Below are 27,695 nucleotides of genomic sequence, written 5' to 3'. Positions count from 1 at the left end.
CTGGTCCAGTGTTTGGCTCAATATCAAACCAGTTTGAAAGTTTATCCACCGGCCCAACCCAAGAGGTCTTTCCAGCCTTTCCAAAACCAAAAACACAAGTGTAAAGATAAGATAAGAAATAAAGAAAATGAATGGATTAAACTGTGTGTTTAATCTGTTGCAACTGTTAGCATGTCCAACTATCTAGCGTACTAGCTACTTTCAAAGGTAGTTACAGTTTAGGTTACATTACAAAAAGCCTCGATCACGGCTAGCGTGCACACTGTGTAGTATTTTCCCACTGTGTGGAAGCCACTCCTGGATGCTATCAGTGTTTAGACTAACATTAGCAACTCTGTCATGCTCTTTTTTGCATTTGGCGAAGTTTACACTCCAGCAACCCAAGCTAACATTATCCTAGATAGCTTTACGCTTGCTAAACACAACAACCACGGTTAGTCCTCATCCCAAAAGCCTTACTTTTGGAATGTTAAAAGCAGGCAAACATGGTTACGTTATAATTAATCTCTGTAAAACAGATATTTGCATCTGAATGTAGAATTTGTTGGCAATGGGACAATATTTCGGTATCGGAAGCATTTCCATTTGTAATCTGTTTACAGTCCGAGTAGTATTGACCAATCACGTTTGAGTGGGCTTTGGTTGCATGTATAGGTAAACAGTCCGTGTGGAGAGCTTTTTTTATTTATGTATCTGCATTCATATGCAGATGTCTGTTTATAGAGATTAGCCGAAAACGTAATTTCTCAACTCCAACTCCATTCGCGCGTCTCAAGTTACTAACCGAGCTGTAAACAATGACTGTCGCAAGGATAATTAAGTTTTTTTCTGGATATATGTTATCCGGATATTCGCTGGCTACACCAGAACCCCCAAAATATTGACTGTTGCCCACAGAGGCAAAATCGTCGTCAGGCCGATAGCAGATGGGTTCCAAGACTGTGTTAGAATGAGATAACAGTCTGATCTTACTGGTGAGGATGCTGACTTTTTGCATCAGTCTTTCAGGATTTTATACTAAAAATTTGAGTGGTAAATCTGTCACTGTTGTCATTTTAAAATGCATATTTGTTTTTTCTGGGCCTGTGTGATTGAGGCTGTAGGAATGTCTTATATTCAAAAAAAAATTCAAGACTTCCTGCTAATGCTTCCTGTATGTGTGTGTGTCTGTATGACGTTTATGCACAAACATAATGCTTTTTGCATCTGTTTTGGATGTAAAACACTGCAGATGAAAATTGACTCTTTGTATGGTTGGGATTCATTTTACTTGTCTGTCTGTGATTGTGCTTGTGTGTCTACACTAGTGGTTGGTTGCTCTTAAGCTCATATAGGCATGATGTTCAGAGTTTCTAGAACATGCCTGTGTGTGTGTGTTTGGCCTTGCTCAGTGCAGCATTCTTAAAGTGCACTAATTGAATAAAGAGTAATTGTGATGTATTTAGGCAGCTGCTGACCCCTGTTGTTCAAGTGGGTAAAGCCATTAGCTTAAGCATAAGGTCTACTCCAGTGGACAGACAGGAAAACAAAGCCAACGAGTGGAAGCGAGAGAACAGGAAGGCAGCAGGTTAGTTAAGTGGCTTGGGCATTGGTGCTTTTTTGTTATGCATTAGATGCTGGTACAAACAACCAAGGTACAAGCTTGAAGGCACAGAAGACCATGTTAACTATTAATTCACTCGAGAAAATGAAAAAAAAAAAAAAACAGCTAAAAGGTTTTCCAGCGGCAACAGCAATGTACATGCTTTGAATTAAAATATGTGCGGCGAGTGTACAAAACATCGGGACTAAATGTATTCCCATTTTGCACAAGCTTTGTGTTGATTGTCTCAAACCCTTCGCTAATGCGTGCTGTATTTCAAGTGCATCTCCTGTCAATACGGATGTGCATTAATGAGTGAAATCAACAAGGGATCAGGAGGTAAAAAGGTTTGTCCACTTAGCATAAGATTGGAGGCTCAATCCCCGGCTCCTCCTGTCCGCATGTCAAAGTGTCCTTGGTCAAGATACTGAACCCCAAAATTGCTCCCGAAGGCTAGATTACATTATATTAGCTTGGCAACTTGCATGGCAGCCTCTGTTATCAGTGTATGAATGTGTGTATGAATGGGTGAATGTTGACATGAGGTGTAAAGCGTTGGTCGGAAGACTAGAAAGGCGTTATATACTGTATATGCAAGTCCATTTACCATTTACAATAGTGTCCCAAACGCTTTGCACTTACTTTAAATTACACTCTATGGATGTAATTAACGTGTGTCAGAAAACATCTAAAATGTTGTATCATGTTAGTTTGTTTGTATAAGCAACCTTTCAATAAGAGGTTCAAAAGCCCCGTTTCAACCAGAGGAACTTTCCCCTGGAACCTTTTGAGGAACTCGTTTCCACCACAGGGACCAGGGTCTAAATTAAGTTCCCGGGACATTTTAAGGGGCCTTTTCATTTTTTTTCCAGTATGTTTTTTAGATGAAACAGGCGGACACACTGAACTGCAGGCAGTGTTTTGTGCTGTGACCACCGAAGCCCTCATCCCATGTCATGTTGCTTTTCCACACGTCAGTGGACTAATTTGCCTAATCTTTCCAGGTCTTTAGACCACGGTGGAAACACAGACAACAGTGGGATGAAGGAACCTCTTAGTTCCTTGAAAAGTAGTTCCAGGGATTATAAATCCTGGGATCCTTTTGTGGAATCCCAGGTAAAGTTAACGCTTGATCATGGAAAAAGCATGAGAATAACAATCAAACAACAAGGACCATTTAGTAGCTATTGTTGTACGTCTTGTTCTTTCAATCACAAGAGTTTGCCTAGTTGTCATGTAGTTGTAGATTTGTAGTTAAAATTTCCAATTTTTCTGAGAACTTTATGAGAAAAAAGTAATATATACAATAGCTGTCAGTTTCCTTTCTGACTATTTCTTCAATAGAATGTGGTTCAAATGAAAACCAAAACCATCTGCACGACTATATTCTATGGTTAGGTAACAAAGCATTTTTATTTTTTTTGTAATTCGAGTTAACTGCCATGCTGATAAGCAATGTGGAGATGTCTATGATAAATAAAATGAGAGGCACATCTGCAATAACACATATACAATCAACAATCATATATACTGTACTATAACATCAAAGTGTATACATTATCTTAATCTTTGCATGCTATATTCCATAATAGGTGATTTAAATGTGACAGAGCAAATGCACTATGTCAAATGAAATGACTGAGATATGCATTAGATTAATCTCATATTACTATAATATGCTGCAGCCTTCAGGAATCCGACAAATGAAGGAGACAATCTAAAGCAGAGTTTCTGTATTTGCACCAGTCTGTACAGTAATCTAAACAGAAATGCTTATTATGAAATCTAGTCTATAATGATGCAATTTTCTATGCTAATTAAATCTTTTAGGTCTGTGTGGATTGCGGAGCTGTTTGAATACTACATTGCTGTAAACAACGTCGCTCTTCTCAGCAAGAGCCCAGCGCTCTGAGACTGTTGGAGAACCCTTCAACATATGAAGTGTTTTCCTAACTCTGACATGACTAATCTATTTTAACAACACAAGTACCATAGTAAACTACCTGACACTCCTCAACAAAGAGCCCTGCAAACCGCTGGATGACACTTTAGGATGACAGAGTAGTTTCCTACTTCTAAAGCCACGTCCACATCATGTGGTAAAGATGGTGGCTACGAGCTCTTGACTTAACAATACAGTTCGCCTAAGTCAGTCAGAATAGGGACTAATAAAAGCTATATAATGTTTACACTGAGGGAATTATTCAAACTCAAGAATTTATGTTCTCATGGCTGTGCAATACCATCGATTGGAAATATTCTAGATGATTGTACATCACTTTTACACATTTCCACAACATTTAGCCTGAGAAGCTTGGTATCTTTTGAAAACGTTGGGTTCCCTACTAGAATTGTAAGTAAATGTGTGGGTTTGAGAAAAGTCTGGTGGCACAGCGTGAGTTTGTAACAACTTGACCCACCAGTGAGTTGATGTGTGTTAACCAATCCCTGTTTGAAAAACTAGTCATCATGGAGCTGCTGCTGTGTCACTTAGCATCTTAGCTTGGCTGCAGTTTTAATGGGTTTAGCTATAAACCAAACAAAATGCAATGGGATAAAATTAAGCTGCATGCTCAGTTGGACTTGATTGCTGTGTCAAAACAATCCAAAGTTCAGCAGCAAAACTTAATGTATGATGAAATCACTGTATAAGGTCTGCCCCGCAGGTGATTCAGAGGAACACCATATAAAAGCACACTGATCGAGCGCTCAGAAAATGGTCGTAAAAATGGTTTTAGCTTTCAGATTGTTCTAGTTCAGCTGACTATTAGGAATATCAGGAGAACCAATACTTCAGTACCAAGTCAATGCCAAAATTCTGAAAATGTGACAGCACTCGTTTTTCTACAGTACCCCAGTAACCAGGTATCAGGGCTCGAGACTAACGGCGTCCTGGGTATGATAGAAAATGTCCCTGATAATGCTACATTGTGAGAACAAAAAATCTGTGTTGAAATCGGCAGGAGTTTAACGTCAACTGTTTGCAGCACTGCACTGTCCTGCTTGGTTATCATTATCATTCAAATTTTGTTTTCTGGTGAGAAACTTGAGGCGAATCATCGGGGATTAATCATACATTTGTAAAAAACAGTATGCAAACGGTGGGATTTATGGGTTTGTTTTTGTTATTTACCATGGTATTGAATTAGGTATGGAGAATCATGGAATTTCACTGGTATTGGTATCAATTACAAAATTTCTGGTATCGTGACATCCCTACTGACCAATTCACTAACTATTTGCACACTTGCCACCACATTTACAACAAAAATCATATTTGTTTATCGGTCAAATACAAATGCAAATGATATATAGTACTATATTTTGTCTCTACAATGATAACTCTGTCTCCTTGCAGTCTACTGCACACATTTGCAGAGGGAATTGGTCATATAATACATACATACTTTGTTGATGTTGTTTTGTTTGTAATTGTTAATATATACAGTAAACTTCTTCAGTTCAGTCAGATAATCAGTAATCCTCTTTCTAGAATCAAAATCACGTTAGTTTGACAGTCATGATAGTATTGCCGTCATAAAAGCATACATAATGAAAAAAAAATACTTTGTAAAATTCTTGAAATTACCTTAGCAGTAGAAATGTGCCCCTATAATGTATGACCTTAAACCTCAGATACAATGACCTCTAACAGCATTTAGGTTCTACTGGACACAGCAACTGGGTTTAAGAGATTACATGATTGTTATGTCATCCCCTCTTTCTCCCCGTTTCATAACTATCACTGTCACTATCATTAAAGGCATAAAAGGCCCCCAAAAAAAGAGATTACATGCATTTGTTCTAGACAGCACAGGTTTAAACCTGTCATAAACCTTAGACTGCAGCTAAGCTAATGACAGACCAACAGCCACCCCATTGGATTTAGATAGAAAGGTATTTGGGGATTCTACATGGCTGTTTAGCTCACAGATGTCATTAATACATAGACAATTTTACTGGATTTCCTATTCGTTCTGAACACTGCAATATAAAGTTTGCTATAAGACATATAACATCAGATGTAGTGCTGGCTAATTGCATATGCATTAAGTGTGAAAATCCTGATCAGGAGCAACTAAAGTCTACAGAAATCTTCAATAACAGCTTCTTGGCAGCTTCAAAAGAGTTTGAATGTGTGAATACTTCCAAGTCGTCGCTCCTGTAACTGCCAAGTCGTTCCGCTGGTTATCCCCGTGAGATTTGAATGCAGCCTAAGATCAGCTTCAGCGTATGGAGCGTGTGGAGAATCCATTCGAGCTGTCCGGGAAGCCAGTTGTTCATCAGTGAGCGAGCCAGGGGTGAAACTGGCTTTATGGAAGCTCTTTAGGGAACTAGGGGTGTCAGTGTGGAAGGCTTTCAAAGAAGTGGATCAAGCGGAGCTGCAACACATGTGTGAAACCGAATCGTATTTTACACACCACTACAAACAGAGCTTAATTTGTCCTCCTTACCCGTAATCCCTTTGGTTAATTCGCCATTCCATTTGATCCCAGTGGTCCCACATGTCACCTCAAGCTACACACGAGTATGTAACGTGCGTGTTTATTGAGAGGACTTTGTGTGAAATTGAGCTCAATTTTAGCGTAACTTTTTTTATCAACACGTGACAAGTGACATTTAGCCTGTGCGTCCTTTCCCATACAGTGTGAAATGTTGCTTTGCATGTTGCGTATAAGCATGACAGCGCGACATCATCTATCCTTCCTCGTCCCTTTTTGCTAAATGAAATTCCGTCTCCCCCCTTTTTCTTTCACGGCTCAGCCCTTATTTTAATTAGCTCGCTCTCTGATCTCCCTTTTTTTCTCCTCTCCCTCTCTGATAATTCTCCCTCGTTTCCTTTGCATTTCTCTGTCTCTCTCACTCTTTCACTCTCATTACTGTACAGTCATTTCTCAGAGTAATTAATGAGCTGATATCTGCTTTCGTGTCACAAGGGTCATGAGCTTTCTCTCTCTCTCTCGCTCTCTCGCTCTCTCGCTCTCTCTCGCTCTCTCGCTCTCTCTATCTCTCTCTCTCTCTCTCTGTGTAACATATGAGTCATCCGGCGCTCTATTTAGCTGCCGCTCTGTCTTTCTGCTCTCCTTTCTATGCACTCAAATAGAGAGAAAAAACAAAGAAACAGGTATTGTATGACCTCCTATGTTGCCGCAGATTTCAGCTCAGTAATTACGCTGAGAAATAAAAAAAAAAATGTATACAGAGTGGTCCACGAAACTAAAGTTGAATGGCTTTTTAGTCAGACCTGGGTTGATATAATATGAATATGCAGCATCATTTGCATCATATTGCGGTGGAGTTTTTATCTCACTGGCTTCATTCAGATTGCAAAACAGGAAAGGTGTCAATTACTGAAACGGATACGGAATTGATCTCCAAACACTTCTCTGTAATTGTCCTTCTAACAGTCATTGTAATGTCCCATGTTGCTGGTGTTTAGTTACAGAGGCCAGCATTAAAGGACAAGGATGGTGATATTCTATATTTTTCTCCTTGTAAACAAATCTCACGAAAAGACCAAAACGAATAATACATTTATTCTAATAGAAAGTGTTGTCTGTGTATCCAAAGCCTGATGTAGCTTATTGTTCTGTGTCATAGATATCAATTGTTGTCCCAAATCTATTAAAAACACATCAATGATCCACTCCGGTCACATGTTTCGTCTTTACAATCAACATAGTTTATTTTGAGTCGACCCAACATAGGGACCTGTGCAGGCCTGCTGCCATAAATACTCATTTGCATACCACATGTTCATCGGTGGTATGAAAACATATGTTAATGCAAAGTGTAACTGCACGCAGAAAGCAGCCAGGTTTAAATACAACGCTTATTAAAACCAGATGTAAATACAAATTTGCGTGGAACAGATGTCATTATCAAGACAATGTATCCAGATGCAGATGACATGTTAATACCAGGTGTAAATGGGCCCAAAATGACGCCAAATGCACTATACTCCTTTTTTTAGATGTTTGATGACAATCATAGACAAAGTATATAATTTATAAGAGGTGGAACTAGTCACCATGATGTGTGTGGACTGCCATTTTGACACCTCAAGTTCATCATTTTGGCTATTGCCATCTTAGTTTTTGGCTGTCACCATCTTGGGTATTTACAACCAAAAGTGACACCAGAGGGTGGACAACCGAACAATGAACAAGACGTTTTTCAGATTATAAATGGTTATAATTAATTTTCATTAACTGAAAACACAATGTAAAAGTATTAAAGCTCTAAGACGAAAACACGGACAACTCCCAGACTGGACAACGCCGTAGTAGTGACCTGTCAATCACAAGGTAGCCACGCCCTAAAGAATACCCTGCTTTATTATCTATTTGACTCCAAATGGGACCATACTTTACAAAATGAACATCATGCTGTATTGAAGAAGACTTGAAACTAAAGATTGAGACCATAAACTCATGTTTACAATGTTTACTGAAGTAATAAATCATAGACTTCTATACAAATTGACTTATTTTTGCAACCAGAGGAGTCGCCTCCTGCTGGCTGTTAGAAAGAATGCAAGTTTAAGGTACTTCTGCATTGGCTACACTTTTAAGACCCTGGAGTTGCCCACTGATGACAATAAGGAAAATATATAATAGTGCCATATTATCATTAAACACATAATCAGTCCTTTAAGTGTAATGACATAACTCTCTCATTACTCTCTTTTGCAAATTATCCTGATTATTTAGCCCATAGCCAGTTCATTAAACACTGTATTTTTGTTCCTAAAGTCTGGCAGTTCTTCTCCCGGAAACACCTCTGGCAAACAGAGAGTGGTTCGATTTATGTTTCTGATGTTTATGAGCAGTGAGAGGCCACACAGTCCATGTCTGGGAAGTACAGTGCAGAAACACCCAGTAAAGAATTTGCACCAAAGATGGAGGCAAAACTGAACAAAAGAGCATTTTGATTTTAACTGTGTGTTCCTTAGTGAGGGTGAGTTACAGCTCTCTGATTTGCTACTTTATTACACTTCTGAATCAAATCATTCTATGAGCAGCATATAGACATGTACACATTAATTAAAATAACATGCTTTAACTGATATGTTGTTGTTTTTTTTGCAAATATTGTATTCTTTCTATCATTTATAATTTTTTTGTTGAAGTGGCTGCAAACGTTGCTGCATTTTCAGCCGGCAACTCATGCCTTTTAGTGCATGTTAGTGCATGTGAGTGTGACGCACTGGCTAGCTCTCAGCCGCCGCTCTGCACTGCTCTCACGGTAGCACAGCTGTCCCGACTGACAGTGGCATTGCGAAAGCGTATAGCACCCCCTCTCCTCCCCCCCCCCCCTCGGTTAACACTGTTAGCTCTGTCAGCACTGCTGCCGTTGCTTGCAGTGTTAGCACCATTAGTTGCGAGCCACCGGCTCATCTATCGGCATGTTGAGAGCTGTGTGGAGGCAATACGTATATGCTCTGAATTTCATATTGAACACCTTTACGGTTAATAAATAATTTACGTGTGAACAGTTTTGGGTTGTCAGGTTGTTGAAAAATCCCTGGCTTGGCTGGTATTTATCCTTTCCATTTGCAAATAATGTAGTCATAAACATTGGTTAATAACATATGCTTATGGGTTTCTCCCTTTCAAGCTATCAAATCCACAGCAATGGCACTACGTCGTTAATAAAGGCTTTGTTCTTTGACAATTTTCCATTTTACTGATGAATTAAGACAAAGCAACTGAATGCTGGAAGATAAACACCAATAAAGGGGATTTTTAATGATTTGCCAACTGATAGTTGTTCTTATTAATGGCGTTTAACTGAAAAAACAGATACACACAACTCGTTACTGACAAAATGAGTTTCCACACAAAATCTTCAAAATCAATATTTCCTTTTTTGTTGTTATGATAAAGTGTGAGAAAGGTCCACTGAGGTAAAAACCTCAACTGCTTTCACCCTCACCCAGGCTGTTCGTGTATTAACGTTTGCGTGTGTGTGTGTGTGTGTGTGTGTGTGATCCCTTTAATCCTGATTCGCCCATGTCCTTCAAACCCCCAATCAAGGTTGTCATTAATGAGCATTTTCTCTCTCCCTGCCTCGCCCTGCTCTTTCTCTCTCTAAACCGTTCCTAATTAACTACAAGCACTGCTGCTTACTAATGATGACTGAAAATGTGTGTGTGTGTGCATATACATGCATTGCAACACTGCTGAGCGGGTAAATTGCTCTAATAAACATCTCCTCTGGTTTGATTAGCGACGCCTAAAAGTTGGTGGTGATTCAACTATTTGAGGCCTTTGGGTTCATCTATTCATGTCTGGTCATTAGGCTTTTGTAACTTCATCAGAATCTGATTCACTCCAGTTGCCAAGTTTAATACATTTTCAGGCTTTAGCCACTGATGTGCACAATAAGTCAGTACATTGACGACAGCTTGCAAAGTGCAAGTAATTCTTCTCCATACTGCATTTACTATCCTATCTTCAATGTATACACTCAACTTTCAATATAGCTCTCTGCATTCAGAGCGGGATAGAGTTTTGTTGATATAGAAAGGATGTGCAGTGTGTGATAAGTAGTCTATTAATCCAACGAAGCATGAGAAAGTTATACCCAATGAAGTGAATACAGTGTGCACAGTGTGAAGCACACAGGTTTTCCTTGCACTGCATACTGAAGACTTTGAAGAAACACTGGGAATATATAAAAATGTCAATAAACGGGCGATAATTCCCAATAATTTGATTGGGTATTGAAATGCCGCTGACTGTCTTTCCAGTTCTTGCTTTTTTTATTTCCATTATGTTTTATACAATATATGCTAAATTCCAACTGAAAGAAAAAAAAAAAGTCCAATGTCATTAATGTCTCCATTTCTCTCTTGCTTTTTGTCTCCGTCTTTCTCAGGTGTCGTGTCTAGGTGGGGTGGTAACCATGGAGAGGCTGTTGCTGTGTGTAATGCTGGCAGTTGCCATGGCAGTGCGGGCACAGATCTGCCCGAAGCGCTGCGTGTGTCAGATCCTGTCACCCAACCTGGCGACCCTCTGCGCCAAAAAAGGTCTACTGTTTGTACCGCCAAACATTGATAGGCACACGGTGGAGCTACGGCTGGCTGACAACTTTGTCACGAGGTAACCGTCACGTCAGTTATACTACTGTCAAGAGAACTGGTAGTTTATACAGCCAATAGTGCAGACACTGCTTCTGTTGATTCTACCTTACTAGGACAACTTCTAGTAGCCTACAAACCTTGTGACAGTTGCATTGTGTGGAACCTCATCCTCATTCATTTCAATGAGACCACTGCTTCAGCCTTATTCATTATACTGAACCACTGCTTTGACATAGTGAGGTTGCCCAGCTCGTCCCAAGTTGAACCAGGCTCAACTTTTGCTACAAGACATCAGGCAACGCACTGCACTGTGTTGGCCAATCAAATGCATGCCACATTCCTGGAGGATCATCTCCAGGAAGATAATTCTACTGCTACCAAATGCTGCTTCTGCTAAGGCTGTTAGCCCTGCTAGTACAATAAATACCATGGATAAAAAATCTCCTATTCTATGACTAAAAACTAGGCTACTCATCAAAAGTTATAACTGCAACTTTTGCTTTACTAAGTGCACCATACTAAACTGTAAGTGGCAGAATACTGTTACTATCACACCACTAAAACCTTAATTATTACAACTGTCAGCATCCTCCGCGTCATACTTTCCTGGTGCTATATATATATATATATATATATATATATATAAAATTGGTGATTTTCTCTTGTCTTTTCAAAATGTGCTCATGGTGCTCTGACGTGTGTTAAATAATTCTCAAAAAACTAAAGACAATAAATAATTACGTCATGCTTTTTATAAATTATAGTAGTAGAAAATATCCACCGAGAAAAAGTAAACTATTCCTATTTCCACCAGAAGATGAAAAGTTATCATGAAATACAATGTTTCTTTAATTAATATGATATTACTACTTCACTGACATTAAATTATTAACAACCAATGTATAATACTTGAAGAACTAAGTACACTAGTACTTGGAAATTCAGTCTTAATGTGTGAGACTGAAACATTTTTTTTCCACAAAGCTGGAAACAGAGACGCTGATCTATGATGTCATCAGGCGAGAGAGCCCGGAGCCTCTCCGGCAAAGATGAATAAGTCGCTGAATTTTTGGATGGAGCGGCATCGCCCAGGGTGCTTTTTATGACGATACGAGCACATTATCCGCCGGCACTAGGATGAAATAAAACTCATTAGGTGTGAAAAAAAGAACACATTCTTTGAGGCCGCAGAGTAAGTCATAGTCGGTTCATAGTCAATGGAGCAGCTCAAGGCTGTCTTCTGATAGCATTGCATTTTAGAGCCTCTGTTCTCTGGTTTGTAGCCTTTGGAGAGAGAGAGTTGTTCACGCTTACAAATGAGCTGCACAGGATAAAAGGAATACCACGTGTGAAGTCTGTTTTTTCAATTAGTTTTGCTTTTAAATACTTTTCCCATAAAATATATCTTTCATGACTATTGAAAGACTGATACATATGCAACATCACCTTTTAAAGAAAATACATTTTTACCTATAAATTTTCTCTGACAGCTTCACTTGTTGGTGTAACTCAAAACTAGTGCTTGAACCAATAGCAGAACTATACTAGAGGACCTATTATGATTAGGGCTGTCAATCGATTAACATATTTAATCGCGATTGATCGCATAATGGTCCATACTTGGTCCATAGTACATTTTGTATCAGTTCAAAGTGTACCTTAAAGGGAGATTTGTCAAGTATTTAATACTCTTATCAACATGGGAGTGGGCAAACATGCTTGCTTTATGCAAATTAATGTATATATGCATTTTCGGAAATCAATGAACAACCTAAAACGATGACAAATATTGTCCATAAACCCTCACAGGTACTGCATTTAGCATAAAAAAATATGCTCAAATCATAACATGGCAAACTGCAGCCCAACAGGCAACAACAGCTGTCAGTGTGTCAATGTGCTGACTTGACTATGACTTGCCCCAAACTGCATTTGATTATCATAAAGTGGGCATGTCTGTAAAGGGAAGACTAGAACCCATTTTCATTCACATGTCCTGAGGTCAGAGGTCAAGGGACCCTTTTGAAAATAGCCATGCCAGATTTTCCTCGCCAAAATTTAGCGCACATTTGCACCGTTTTTTACCCTACTTGGCGACAAGCTAGTATTACATGGCTGGTACCAATGGATTCCTTAGGTTTTCTAGTATCGTATGATACTAGCCTTCACTGTAGCTTTAAAACTGAGCCCGCTACAACCTAAATATTGCAAGTTTGCGTTAATCTGTTAAAGAAATTTGTGGCGTTAAAGTGAATTTGCGGTAACGTCTTATTATGGCGTTAACTTTGACAACCCTAATTATGATATACAGTCAGTCTATTTTCTAATTGAACTGCTCTTCTCTATGTCCACAGTGTGAAGAGGAAAGATTTTGCAAACATGACACGGCTGGTAGACCTAACATTATCCAGAAACACCATCTCCTTCATCACACCTCATGCCTTTAACGATCTGGAAAACCTCAGAGCTCTACACCTCAACAGGTATGGATTTGCAAATAGACTGATACATGTTTATGATGTTATAGGTATTGCATTAATAAATGTGAGGTGTTACAGTTTATTTCTGAAGCTTCTAAAGTGCTGTTTTTTTTCCATTTCATCTCTCTCTCTCTCTCTGTCTCTCAGTAACCGGCTGACGAGGATAGGCAATGATACATTCAGCGGGATGACGAAGCTTCACCACTTGATTCTGAACAACAACCAGCTGATGCTGATCCACCAGGGAGCATTCAACGACCTGCTGGCACTGGAAGAATTGGACCTCAGTTACAATAACCTGGACTCTATTCCTTGGGAGTCCATCCAGGTCAGGATCTCTTTAAACTGCAGCAGCATTTCAAACCTGTCTGGCTGGAGGCCCTTCAAAAAAATCAAATCGGAGGCACAATAAAATGGCCATAAAGCCTTTTTTTGGCCGTTTATTTGAAATTAAAATAAAGAGATCTTAAGGGCTTTTGGATTGAACGGAGGCCATTATGTGGACTATTCATTAAACTCCACTGAAGCTTAATTTCTAAGCTGCTTTAGTGCTCACAGTTTCAATTTCCCGGTGCTCTTTGCAAGCCAACAAGCAATTTTTATGTAATACAAATGTCAGGGCCTCTGTGGATCTGCTTACTAAAATACTTTACAACTTAAGATGACTGAGTAGTTATAGTCAAGTCTGATAATTAGGTGCTGCATTAGGTAATTGCGTTTCTATAATGATTAACCAAATCATGGATTTGTTGTTTTCAGTTCATGTTTACACTATAATTCAACTTCAACATTTCTATCACCTCTATACTATTAAAGGGAAAGTGGCAATAACCAGGATTGTGCAGCCTAAAGAAGTTAAGAAAGAAGTATTAAAACAGTTTTTTTCTCCCTACATCCTTAACCTTCTATGTTTTTCTCTGTTATTCCTGCAGAAAATGATTAGCCTCCATACATTGAGTTTAGACCACAACATGTTTGACTTCATTCCAGAGGGAACATTTTCCCTGCTACAGAAACTCAACCGTCTGGACGTCACCTCTAATAAACTCCAAAAGCTACCACCGGACCCACTTTTTCAACGAGCTCAGGTACCCAACCTAACAAAATGGCCTAAAACCCAATCTGGCACTTCATCTAACTAACATTTTTTTGAGTGAGTGTTAACTGAATTCATACTAAATGTTTGTCACAATTTGTACAGTAGTTGTCCTTTGTGTGTAACTGACAACTGTTTGAACAACTGAGATATAATTACTTTTTCATATCTTCATCAATCAAGTAACTTTTTGTTTTTGATATTCACATCAACAGATAATTTACATTGGTATAGTTTATATATATAAAAAAAAAATTGCAATTCCATGCTTTGCTTACAGATGATATAAATGTGATTGTGTAGGTTTTGGCCTATAAGAATACAAAAAAAAAAATGCTGTTGGGCCGCTATATGAATTGGAGTCAATGGAACAACTTTCAAATTAGTGACAATTAAAGTTGCAGTTGGTGACTTTGAGCAGACATCTTTAAAAAGTTACTTTTATAAAACTATACTATATCCTGACAGTAGTGCATGAGACAGATAATTGTGGAAAAAAACATCTTCCTCTGTGACCTCCTGTGCTCCAAATGGCATTTGCAACATGTCACCGCTCCGAAGGAAAACAATCAATCGGAGTCAAGGAGTCTCTAAAGCAGCTGTCAATCACTGCTCGCGAAACTCACAAACCTTGATCAAACTGCTAAACAAGCCAGTGCTGATCAAATATGAATCAATATTCTGTTACTGTAATGCCTATTCCACACCTCAAATGTTTTCAGCAGCATCTTCTAGTGTATATAAAATGAGAAAGTTTGCTCTGGCCGGCGGGCCGTTCTTGGTTTTGACTCGACTTTTTTCAACATGGCGGCCGGGTCACAAACTTTTGTATGTTTTTCTCTTTTTTATAGATTATGTGTCTCATGCACTAATGTCAGGATACAGTGACAGTTTTATAAGAAAATAACTTATGTATTTTTCATCATATTTGCTCAAAGTTACCAACCAGCTTTAAATTACTGTAAAACTGTTTAGCGCAAATTCAAACATTTTCTTCAAAATATGGTTATTTTAAATACATTTTGAGTCATTTTTCATATTTTCTGACCCTGGTGATTTATACAATCGCTCATCCAAATTCTGGGAAGCAGCAGGTCACACATAGAGAAGGGAAAATGTGTATTTTTTCACTCCCCTTTCTTTATATGTTCATGGGAAAAGGGGCAAGCTAGCACACACTCAACTGGTTTAAACTGGTTGAACTAGACAGCTCCAAATGAATATGTGGAATATGACAAATAAAGTTGTACGTTTTTTTTTTAACTCGGTTAAGTTTTGTTGGCTTATTTGTTTGTCTGTTTGTCAGCAGGATTATGGAAAAAAACGCTGGCCCGATTTTCATGAAACTTGGGTATGGCAAGGGCCAAGGAACAGCCCATTACAATTTGGAGCTGATTGGAATCACGGGCGGATACACTGATTTTTGTTTTTTACTTACAAAAACAAGTGCCCTTCTAGTTTTAAATATAATCATTGTTTTACACCACCAGGTCCTGGCCACATCAGGGATCATGACCTCCACTTCTTTTGCGCTGTCATTCGGTGGGAACCCTCTCCACTGTAACTGTGAGTTACTGTGGCTGCGAAGGCTGAACAGAGAGGACGACCTGGAGACGTGCGCTTCACCCCAACACCTCTCTGGCCGATACTTCTGGTCCGTCCCTGAGGAGGAGTTTCTCTGCGAGCCTCCACTCATCACCAGATATTCCCATGAGATGAGGGTGCTTGAAGGGCAGAGAGTTACACTTAGGTATCCATATATGTTTTTAACTGAGATACATAAAACAAATATGAATACATGCAAAAATGTAAAGATAAACAAAGTTTCCTCATTGTCCTGTAACCACAGACACACACACACTGTCTGTTTTAATTTCTGGAGTTGTGCATTATGTTTACAAGCCGCTCAAGAATACAAAAAAATGCCCAACTGTTCAATGGAGCAAAAGACAGGGACATCACGCTAACATTTTAAGGAGGATGAAACTAAATCAAGAACAGCTCTGAGAGATGATGATTACTTCATTTGCATATATATTGGTCACACGCTTCCAATCATGATAGATGTTATGTTTTCAAATATGGAATTATGGGGAGAAAAGGGGGGGCAAAGGAAATCAATGAGAAGCTATTATTCTCTTTCCCTCATTGTGTCTTGTCTCCAGCTCCATATATAAGGTATAAATCGAGATTATCAGAGGGTCAACCCACCTCACATGTATCATCTTGTGCAGCATCCATTTTAATGCTTGAGACTGCATATACAGTGTGAGCCTGAAGTAAAGTCCCCTTAAACACAACACTTCCTCTAAACACTTAGCTCTTATTCATTCATTCACGTTTTCATGGCGCGTCACTGTAATTACAGCAAATGAGAAGGGTCACAATGACCGTGACACTACTTATTTTTAATTGCTTATCATTTCGACGACTTAAAAGTACTTTTTTTTTATTGCACGCATTTCAATTCAGTCACACATCTATACAAAAGATCACAGTAAGAAATCTGATACTATGAATAGAAGTTAATTTGTTTTCCAGTCCCTCAATATTCAACATACAATCCATGTCTTAGTTGTTTTAATAATAATAATAATAATAATAATAGCTTGGATTTATATAGCGCCTTTCATAAAACCCAAGGACGCTTAACAAAGACATAAATAAACACAACAAATGTAACAGTAGCTAGAGGCCATAGGCCTTGGTGAAGAGGTGGGTTTTGAGGAGTCTTTTGAAGGTGTCCAGAGATGGTGCGTTGCGGAGCTCTATGGGGAGAGAGTTCCAAAGTGTGGGGGCTGTCACACTGAAGGCTCTGTCCCCAAAAGTTCGCATTCTTGTGTGAGGGATGGAGAGCTGACCCGTGCCTGAGGATCTAAGGTTCCGGGGCTGTGTGTAAGGGTGGAGGAGGTCAGATAAATACTGAGGAGCCAGGGCGTTGAGGGATTTGTAGGTGAGGAGGAGGATTTTGTAGGTGATGCGGGACTTGACCGGGAGCCAGTGGAGGTGGATGAGGGTGGGGGTGATGTGCTGCCAGGGCTTGGTGCGGGTGAGAACCCTGGCAGCCGAGTTTTGCACATACTGGAGCCTGTCCAGGGCTTTGCTGGGAACCCCGGACAGAACTCCATTGCAGTAGTCCAAACGGGAGGTGACGAAAGCGTGGATGAGGGTTTCTGCCACAGAGTCAGAGAGTGATTGCCGGAGACGTGAGATGTTTTTGAGGTGGAAGAAGGCGGATTTGGTGATGAACCTGATATGAGACTGGAATGATAGTGTTGGGTCCAGGATGACACCCAGGTTGCGGACTTCCGAGGATGGGGAGAAGGAACAGCCATCGACGTCCAGGTGGAGATCTCCAACCTTCCGGAGCAGGGCCTTGGGAGCCACAACCATGAGCTCGGTTTTGTTGCTGTTGAGTTTTAGGAAGTTAGATGACATCCAGATTTGTATTGCATGTAGGCAGTTTACAAGTGACTGTGGGGGTAGCTGGGTGGATGGTTTGGTGCTGAGATATAGTTGTGTGTCGTCAGCATATGAATGAAAGCTGAGACCGTGGTGGCGGATGATCTGACCAAGGGGGAGCATGTAGATGGTGAAGAGGAGGGGTCCCAGCACAGAGCCTTGAGGTACGCCATGGTTGACTGGGGCCGGGGTGGAACTGGAGTCTCTGATGGTGACAAACTGTTTTCTGTTTGTGAGGTAGGACTGAAACCAGGAGAGAGCTGAACCGGTGAGGCCAAGGTAGTCAGATAGGCGGGTGAGGAGGATGGTGTGGGAGACTGTGTCGAAGGCAGCTGAGAGGTCCAGGAGGATGAGGATGCTGATGTGACCAGAATCTGCAGCGATGAGGAGGTCATTTGTGATTTTGATGAGGGTGGTCTCTGTGCTGTGGTGTGGTCTGAAGCCAGATTGAAACGTTTCGTAGAGCTCATGGTTGGCCATATGTTGATGGAGTTGGGCGACTTCTGGGTGCGGAGTTCAGTGGTGAACCAGGGGGCGGGACGGGTATAGGAGACAGTCCGGGTTTTGAGGGGGGCAAGGGAGTAAAGGCTGCCGGATAAAGTGGCGTTGTAGTGGGCAACCAGCCCATCAGCAGAGCTGTCGTGTGGATCTGAGGCCAGATGGGTCGCTATCAGGTCGTTCAGAGCTGGTGTACTCACTGTCTTGATGTTCCTGTATTGGATGGTACGTTTTGTGCGCTGCCTGGGCAGGGTGACAGGAACAGTGCAGAGAACAGCGAGATGGTCTGAGACCGCGAGGTCCAGGCACTGCAGATGGGAGGGAGTTGTGCCAGTGGAGCACACCAGATCCAGCGTGTGGCCTTTAGTGTGGGTGGGATTTTTAACGTGCTGTGTGAAGTTGAAACAGTCCAACAGTGACAGGAATTCAGGCCTAGAAGTCTGTTATTAAACTGTTTCCTGTCCTTTATTTGCATCTCTTCTTCATGGCTGAACCACATTAATATTTAGCAATGGGCCACCAATGTAGTTATTTGGTTTATTGTACTTACAAAATAACTGATTTTACACCATTTGTAGCTATATCTGCGAAAAAAGTAACGCACTGTAATTCGTATCCCACAAAATTAATTTGTATGTAATGCATGTAATTGTGAACCAGGATGTATAATGAGTGAAAAAGTCTGCATAGGGAGGAGGTAAGGGTGGATGGGTTGGTCCAAAAACACCGGATCGTCCAGGAGGCCAGTGTTTGTACCTCGTGTGAAACCAGAGGTCAACGTTGATTTTTTTATCACATAAATTCCATACTTACTTACTACAGCATTTCCATAGTTATTTTAAGCCAAACCAACAATCTTTTCCTAAACTTAATTTGGTAGTTTTGTTACCTAAACCTAAACCAAGTTGATCTTTTGCTAAACCTAAAAGTAGTTTGATTTTGACACGTGTTGCTGGACATTCGTAGGAAAACGCACACAAATTGAGGAATAACTTTTCGTAAGAAATCATGAGAACCGTTTTATGACGATACGTTGACTCTATAGATGTAACTATTAGTTGATTAATCGATTACTCATTTTCGTCCTTTTTGTTTGTTTAAAATAATGTTCTTGTTCAGCCTTCTCAGATATGATTATTTGCTGGTTTCCTTTGTCCTCTATGACAGTAAACTGAATATCTTTGGGTTTTGGGAGTGTTGGTCGGGTGAAACAAGACATTTTAAAAAGGGCTCAGAGGACTTGTGAGTGGTATGTTTTGCTAGTTTCTGACATGACTAGTATTTTAATTGATAATGAAAATAAAAGTTAGTCGCAGCCCTAAACTAATTATTCATCCAAAGATTCATAGCCCCCCCTTTTATAACTCTGGGCCCCTTTAGTGGTCCCATCCCCCAGTTTGGGAACCACTGATTTAATAGATGCACCTGCTAATTGAAAATAATACAAATCTAATTCAGTTCTACATCTTTCTTCAGTGCTAAATGCTCCTAACATCTTGTCCTTTTCCCTTGTACCTACTTCTTTGTCCCAGTAGGTCCTGGTGAGAATTTGTTTGGTAGCCAATATGTGAATGTAAAGGGCATTCTAACTTAAATTAATGTGCTCTGCTGACACAGTAGTTGAGGTTCAGACTCTTTCCCCTCCCATATTAGTCCCAGACGGAAGGTATAGGGAATCCAGAAACCACAATGCACTCTGCTTCTACTGTACAGCTGACCCAATTCTGTCTTATTTCTAATATATTCAACTCTACTGGTTTCCTCTCCTTAAAGGTGTAAGGCAAGAGGTGACCCAGAGCCAGCAATCCACTGGATCTCTCCTGAGGGCAAGCTGGTATCTAACTCCACCAGGACATTGGTCTACACCAACGGGACTCTGGACATCCTCATCAGTACGGTGAAAGACACCGGCTCCTTCACCTGCATCTCCTCCAACCCTGCCGGCGAAGCCCACCAAACTGTAGACCTGGTTATTATAAAACTCCCCCACATCTCCAACAACACCAACAACATCCAGGAGCCCGACCCGGGATCGTCGGACATATCCACGTCGACCCGAGGCGGAGCCAATGGGAGCAACGTGACGGGCGACGTGAAGGGCGGTGTGGATAAGAGGGTGGTGACGGCCGAGGCCACGTCGTCAACGGCGTTGATCAAGTTCAACTTCCAGAGGAATATTCCGGGCATCAGGATGTTCCAGATACAGTACAATGGGAGCCAAGACGACTCGCTGGTTTACAGGTAAGACTGACAGCTGTCACCATGGCGTTCATCACAGTAGAGTCAGACGGTTTACGCAATGGAAACTGAAACATGATATGGCTGATGAGGTAGATAATTACCTGAGTCTGGGCTGTAAAGATTAGATTACGGTAGATTAGATGCAACTTTAATGATCCTGTTGGGATCCTTTCGCAAAAGAGGGCCTACGAGCACGCTACCAGGGTGCTACAAGGGCACTTTAAAAGGATAGTTTGGGTGTTTTGAAGTGGGATTGTGTGAGATATTTATCCATAGTAGGTGTATAACTTACAGTAGATGACGGTTGGCATGCCCTCAGCTTGGAGAAACAAACAGGAGTACCAACACCAGAGCAAAGCAAAACAGTCTCTGTGGACAGGGACAGCAGAAAAACATATTTTAGCCACCTAAAATAAGGCTCTTCTAAAAAAGTCGATAGAATATTTTCACCGCTTTATCTTGCCGTCAGACAGCCCTTTCCTTCTCCTTTCTGACGGAGAACTGAACTGAACTGAAAATGAAACTTATATATGCTCTCTCCAAAGCCAGCAGGCTCAAATGACAAAAACAATATCGGTACGTTTTACTTTCAGTTCAGTTCGCCATCGGAAAAAATATTCTTAATATAGTATACACGTAAACGGATATACATTTTTTTAGGTGAGCCTTTCTTCGAGGTGGCTTAAATAAGTTTTTCTGCTGCCCCCATCCACAGCACTGCATTGCTTTGCTCCGGTGTCGGTGCTCCTGTCTGTTTCTCGATGCTGGGGCCACACCGACCATCATCTACTCTAGTTAATACACCTACTATGGATAAGTATCTCATACAACCCCACTTCAAAGCACCTGAACTATCCCTTTAATGTTTTATTCTGTGAATGAAAAATAGGCTACCAATAAGTGCAGCATAGAGTGTATAAAATATACCCAAAGGGAATGGCAAATAAAAATGTATGAAAGGCTATTAAATAATCAGATGTGCAAATTATTCAGTTAAATTTGCATAACTTCATAAACATTATGAATCTTTCCTTGCCAAAAACAGAAAATGTTGAAAATGAGCATCGTTTTTATCAGAGCATATGTGCAGACTATTTGTCAGGGCTTATTACATTACAGCACAGACAGATAGTTCATATCAGGGCACATTAGACAAACAGGGAGATGAAACAGGGATGGACAGCAAAGGCGCCGGACAGACTGCGACGTGAGAAAGTTCATGATCCTCAGTGAAAACCGAGCAAAATAATACAGCTCGCACTATCCAGCTGATTCGCCATGACAGCCTTGACAGGGAGGGCCGCGCCAGTCCTTCTTGACATTTGCCGTTTGCTCAGGATTACACAGATTATATCGATCTCGCAGGGAATGATTGTTATTTGAGCTAAATATTTACTCCGGTGAAATGGGGGAGAGGGAATTAACAAACACAAAGGGCTTTCGTAGGGAAATCTGCCAGCATTATCTGCCCTTCATATCGCTGGTAATCCCTGTACATACTTCATCGTCATCATCAGGAGCCGGTGGAGCATTGAGATTGACCGTCTGGGGTCACGACGATGACAATACTCCAGGTTGTTTTGTTTCATGTCTGATCTCTTAGCGTCTTTATCTCTCTGTGACTACATCAATGTATGATTAACAAGCACAGATCATTCATAGAAGATGGTATTATCTGCCTTGCATATTATTCCTAATCTCTGTACATAATTCATCAGCACTTAACCCCATTTGGAGAATGCATCATCGAGAGACGGCGCCGATGGGATTTATAGCTGTCTGTCTCGCGAAAAGATATAGCGTCATCGCTTTTCGCATCAAGATTTCCTCTCTTTCTCTGCTCCTCCTCTCTTTTATTCTCCAAAGCCTTTTCTAAGATTGTCATCTTACAAAAAGGCTGCGTTTATACTTTCAGCCCTTTAAGATACTTGTTGGAAAGTATTACGTTGGAAAGCGCGACGGCCACGAAAACAAGTAGCTTCCTGCGGGGGCGCAGAGGAGGGAGTGATCGGACAGCCTTACGCCCACCCACCCCGATCCTTCCTCACTCTGTCACGTCACTCAAAGTCTTTCTTTCTTCCTGTCTTTTCATCCTTCCCCCTCTTCCTCTGGCTCTCTCTTTTCCTTGAAGTCGTTCATGTTTCTCCGTGTTTTTTTTCCCCCGCAGCCCTCTTGTCTTTAGATAGCAGATTGATTTCCATTCAACACCTCTGCTGGCACAAAGCAGCAGCCCATTGATTCTGTTTTTTTCATTACCCAAAACACAGAGAAGAAAGAGAAGCGGGAGAGAGAGAATACAAAAGAGGGAGAATGGGAAAAGACGAGTGGAAGACATAGGTGGGAGCGACATAGGGGAGAGATGGTGAGAGTACGAGCAAAAGCGAAAGACAGACAAGGGAAGACGGATCCTATTGTCACAGACGGGGCTCTTGCTTTTCAGGTTCAATAAGAACTTATTGATTTGCTGCACATTGACATTTCTGCGCTTTACTCCCCACCTGCTCCGCATTATGCTCTAGCTGTATGTTTCCTTCATACTGTGAGTTCAGCTCTCTGCATAAACAGATGGATAAGTGAGCGATAGTTTAAAGCTTTTACAGAGCACATCCTCCCCACGATGTTAACCTCCCGAACATGCAATATGCTGCGCCATATGAAATGGAATAGCTGTAACACTTGATTCTGTATTGATCGCTGCAGGGAAACCCCACCCACCACTCCTTCCACTGGTAGGTCAGGGTCAGCTACAGAACAGCAATCCTGGAGCTGACGTGGGATTCGGTGTCTTGCTCAAAGACACTTGAGACAGGCCGATGTTTACTGATACAGTACTGGTGTTTTAACGCCAGTAATCCTGCTTAAGTATTGTATTTCTATACCAGAGGCAGGCCTACTGCCCAGTCGGTCACACGGCAAACTTCCTCAAAGCAGCAAACACAGCAATTCTGGCTCTGTTTAACATGTAAATAATCAATTTCTTAATATAATGATGAGTACGGCCCTGAGGTGAAGTTAGGCCTAACAATAGATCATTTTCATGTCAAAATAGCAATTTCAATTTTCAGATCCAGAAGAGCCACACATTTAATTATAACCTACAAAACAGTGTGGCGAATCAGTCTCCATGTAAACAGTCTAGGGGATTGTATTGACACAGTATTGTTGAGTGTATGGCAGATAGCTGCTGAACAAAGTATCCAAGTTTAGCTTCTTTTAAGTGTGTGTGAATCTGTGCAGCTAATGTTAGCTTCATAAACCGTATATAAGAAGTGGACGTAATCACCGTGACGTCCCCCATTGGTTTGTGGACTGACGTTTTGAAGCCTCGAGTTCGGCATTTTGGCCATCTTGGTTTTTGGCCTTCGCCATTTTGTGTTTTTACAACCAGAAGTGACAGGAAAGGGTGGTTTTAAGTACAACAAAATGCTGAATAAGACATTTTTAGGCAACCAAAAAGATTCTAATTAACTTTCATGAACTGAAAACACACTGTGAAAGGGTTGAAGTTCTAAGACAAAAACGCAACCTGTCAATCACAAGGTAGCCATGCCTTAAAGCATACCCTGCTTTATGGTCTATTTGACTCTAAATGGGACCATAATTTACCAAATGAACATCATGCTGTATTGAAGAAGACTTTTTACTAATGATTGAGACCATTAACTCATGTTTACAATGTTTACTGAGGTAATAAATCAAGTGAGAAGTAGGGTCATTTTCTCATAGACTTCTATACAATCAGACTTCTTCTTGCAACCAGAGGAGTCGCCCCCTGCAAAAAATGTGCCCAATGCAAGTTTAAGGCACTTCATTTCTTGGACCCGGAGGTAGCCCACTGGTTTGTTCAAGTAGCTACAGTGGAGAAAACTGTAGCGTTAGCTTATTGCTATCTTAATTAGGTGTCATTAGTCAGATATCAAACCACTGTAAGAAGTGATTACCAGCAGTTTGTCATATCATAACTGGCCAAACAATGCAGCTGTTTTCTATAAATACAATGCCATTTTGTGTCATGATTAACATTGATTATAGATTACCTATAATGTAATATCTTAAATTAAAAGTTCTGTTGAAAACTAGTGGCCTGCAGTTTAATTTATAGAAAATAAAGTCACAATTAAAATTAGATACTTTCCTGAAATCATTCAGCCCTAGTCAAAGACCTTGAGTAAGTTAGCGATTTAGTTTTGTTTGCATTGTGTTGGTGTTGGTTCAAGATTTTCTGTCATAATTGAGTTCAATTATCATGTTTGTTTTTTCTTCAAGGCACTAATCCAGAGCAATACAATTGTGTATTCATTGTACCTTAAAGTGGCAACAGACAATTTTTCAACTTTCCAACCCTAGCGATTCTAAGTGGTATTATTGTTAGTGCCACTGTTGCAAAGACAATCGGATTGCATTCATTTTCTTCAGAGTCTAGCATCTACCAACAACGCAGTTAGCAACAACATACTGTCCAAAGCATGCAACCACCGTAAGAATCCCAATTTGAACTAGAGACCTTGATCTCAGTGCTATGATAAAGGCAGAGTAAAACACCCGGTATTAAGTATTAATAAGTAGGCAGGTTTTCTTACTTACTGATCTAGCTTAGTAGAAAGAATGTTTTTTTTTTTTATCACTCTTCACCTTCTTTGCCTCATCCGTCAATGGGGCTCTTTTGCCAGTAGAGTTTACTCCGGTTGTTCCACCGTCCTCCATTTCCGCCACCTGGGGATAGCTACTGTAAGCTATTTTTTTAAGTTGACTCTGAACGAAATGTTCTCTGGTAAGCAGTGATGCAGTGTATATATCTAGGGCTTCTATTTGTAGGACTTCTATATGTGGGAGGCAATAAAGAGTGTGCCTTCATAAGTTAAGGCACAACTCAAGTGCTATCTTCTTCTTTGTGCCTTAAATCAAGCCTTCGTTTTCCCGGTAGATGTTGACCCGGTGGCAGACAGGATTGCATAGTGAAAAAAACGGGGCTTATCGGAAACCAATCTAAATGCAGATGGTGTAATCATTCTGTAGCCATTACATTGTACATCATTACATTGCAATCATATTTCATAATGTTAAGTTAAAGCAAACAACTCCTCAATTGCCAATTTAAACTGTAGGGATCTATGCTATGGCAAAAACTTGTATTACATGGCTACCAAAAGATATATCTTCTGCTACTCATCCATCTGCGTATCTTGTCTATTTTTCTCTTTTCTTCTCCTTCTTGAATGCACACTGTACGGAACTAAATTGAGTCATCCCCACAGCCCTTATCTAAGCTTCAGCTGTTAACCCCTTATTTCAGGGTCAGGTCAAGGGAAGGCATGATGTCGCTGAAATAATGTACTAAACCTTTTACACATGACCTATCATGCAGTCGTTGGCCTTTACACCTCGCTGGTTTTATTGAACAATCCACAGCTGTGTCGATGATGATAATAAAACTCACAGCCAGCGTCGACAATGCCGACCATAAAACTGCCACAAAGTAGAATGTGCTCTTATTCAGACGTAGAGCCAATTATTGCACTTAATTAAGGGTTTGGATGAATGCAAGCCATTCTGAGATTACGGTAATAATGAGTTCACAAATGATAGGATGAATAGATGTATTGTTTAGTCAATGGATAGATTAAACAATGATGGGGGTAAATAGGCTGTTAAAGATATGTGATAGAGAAATACTGCTCTCTAATAGGGTATTTTACATAACATAGACATGTAGTCATTCTTTTTATATCAATAATAAGCCATTAATAAAGTACTAACATTTGGGTTAGGTTATGCCTTTATTTGGACCTTTTTGTCACAAGTGAAAACAAGGTTGCGTCTGTGTGAGTTGTGTGCAGTTCAATTGAAGAGTGATTTTTGCTTCTCAGATTGTTTTATATACCATACTGTATTTAGAGTAAGGAAAAGGCAAACTTTTTTGTCTTGTTTTTGTCTGAAAGAAGTCTGAAAAACAGAATTCGGTTATTTCTCATTTCCTACTCTTTCAACCCCTCAGATTCATATTGCGACCCCTTGCGAGAGTCCAATGTCCAAAATGGTATTTCAAAGTCCTATCCACACATTAAGGAATACAATTCTGGAGAGGACATGCTGAAATCTTTATTTGTTTATGATTTTGTTGGCTTAAAAGTTTTGCATCGAAAATCGTGGTATTCTGGATAAGGATATGCTAACAGGCAAGTGCAATGATAATAATTACACTGAGATCAAAAATAAAAATTAGGGAAAGGCATATAAAGTATAAAGAATTCAAAGAAAGATATTTTATTAAATACTACTAGTGTGTATATTGGCCTATATTTGCCAATTTTTCAGAATTACGGCCTCCACCATTTAGTCAAGTTGCAGTTTAAATCCAGGTCTGTAAATATCATCATTTCATCATTTTATCCTATTAGACATTCATCATCATAGAAGTTCTTCCTTGACTTTAAGTGGACGTTTTTGCCAAATTTGAAGAAATTCACTCTAGGCGTTTCAGAGATGACAAGAGTACCTTTGACCACTAAAATCAAATCAGTCCATCCTTAAGTCCAAGTGGACGTTTGTCCCAAATTTGAAGAAATTCCCTCAAGGCTTACGGATGTACTGATAGATGGACAGACAATCCGAAAACATATTGCCTCTGACCACGGCTGTCGCCGGCGTGGAGGCACATAAACGTACAATGTGCACGTGTCCTCAATAGTAGCTGCAGCCATGGCTAAAATATGTTGTCCCATGATGTGGGGATCCTGATGAGAAATGAAAAAATCCCATTTGGAGTTCATCTTGTATCTCTGAGCAACCAAAAGTGTAGAGATGAGGACCATAGGGGAATAAGAACATTAGCAGTATAGCTAGGAGGCTGAGCCTTGACAATTTGACCTAAATATAAGGCTTAGAGTTCATCCACTCCAAGCCTGCAGACATAAAGGGTTCAAAATATCTGCCAAAAACTGAGGCTACGTTGTCTTTTATGGGACACAAACTCCACTTTGACATTCACTAAGTTACTTAATAACACACATCCCAAACCCATCCTCTCTCTATCCAGTCCTCATCTGCTCTGCCTGTTGTTGTTGTTTTTTTTTTTTTCCCCTCTATGTTCATTCAGCGGTTGTTTTCCGCTCCAGCAGATCCATCAAGCTACAGGGGCTGGTTGCCATTTGCCAAAAAAACTACACATCAAGCAAATTGTGTGGCAAGCTTTTTATGAGGCTGCACAACAGGGGATGGGGGATGAATCCAGGCTTTTAAAACGGAATA

The 27,695-nt window shown here is 40.3% G+C and overlaps 1 protein-coding gene across 4 annotated transcripts in view; it reads left to right on the top strand.

The window, feature by feature from the left end:
- Positions 1 to 27,695, top strand: part of lrfn5a (leucine rich repeat and fibronectin type III domain containing 5a) — a 151,368-nt gene that overhangs the window by 108,443 nt on the left and 15,230 nt on the right. For 2 of the 4 annotated variants that reach the window (XM_074660707.1, XM_074660708.1), the window contains 7 exons: positions 10,466 to 10,689; positions 13,025 to 13,153; positions 13,298 to 13,478; positions 14,083 to 14,238; positions 15,553 to 15,597; positions 15,737 to 15,996; positions 19,980 to 20,447. In XM_074660707.1, the coding sequence (XP_074516808.1) occupies positions 10,493 to 10,689; positions 13,025 to 13,153; positions 13,298 to 13,478; positions 14,083 to 14,238; positions 15,553 to 15,597; positions 15,737 to 15,996; positions 19,980 to 20,447 (1,436 nt within the window). In that variant the 5' untranslated portion in view covers positions 10,466 to 10,492. The remainder of the gene's footprint in view (positions 1 to 10,465; positions 10,690 to 13,024; positions 13,154 to 13,297; positions 13,479 to 14,082; positions 14,239 to 15,552; positions 15,598 to 15,736; positions 15,997 to 19,979; positions 20,448 to 27,695) is intronic. The other 2 variants (XM_074660709.1, XM_074660710.1) reach the window with 2 other exon arrangements.

Source organism: Sebastes fasciatus, chromosome 15 (assembly GCF_043250625.1).
Source record: "Sebastes fasciatus isolate fSebFas1 chromosome 15, fSebFas1.pri, whole genome shotgun sequence".
NCBI lineage: Eukaryota > Metazoa > Chordata > Actinopteri > Perciformes > Sebastidae > Sebastes > Sebastes fasciatus.
Note: the sequence above shows the minus strand (reverse complement) of the source record. Positions and strands in the feature narration are given on the sequence as shown.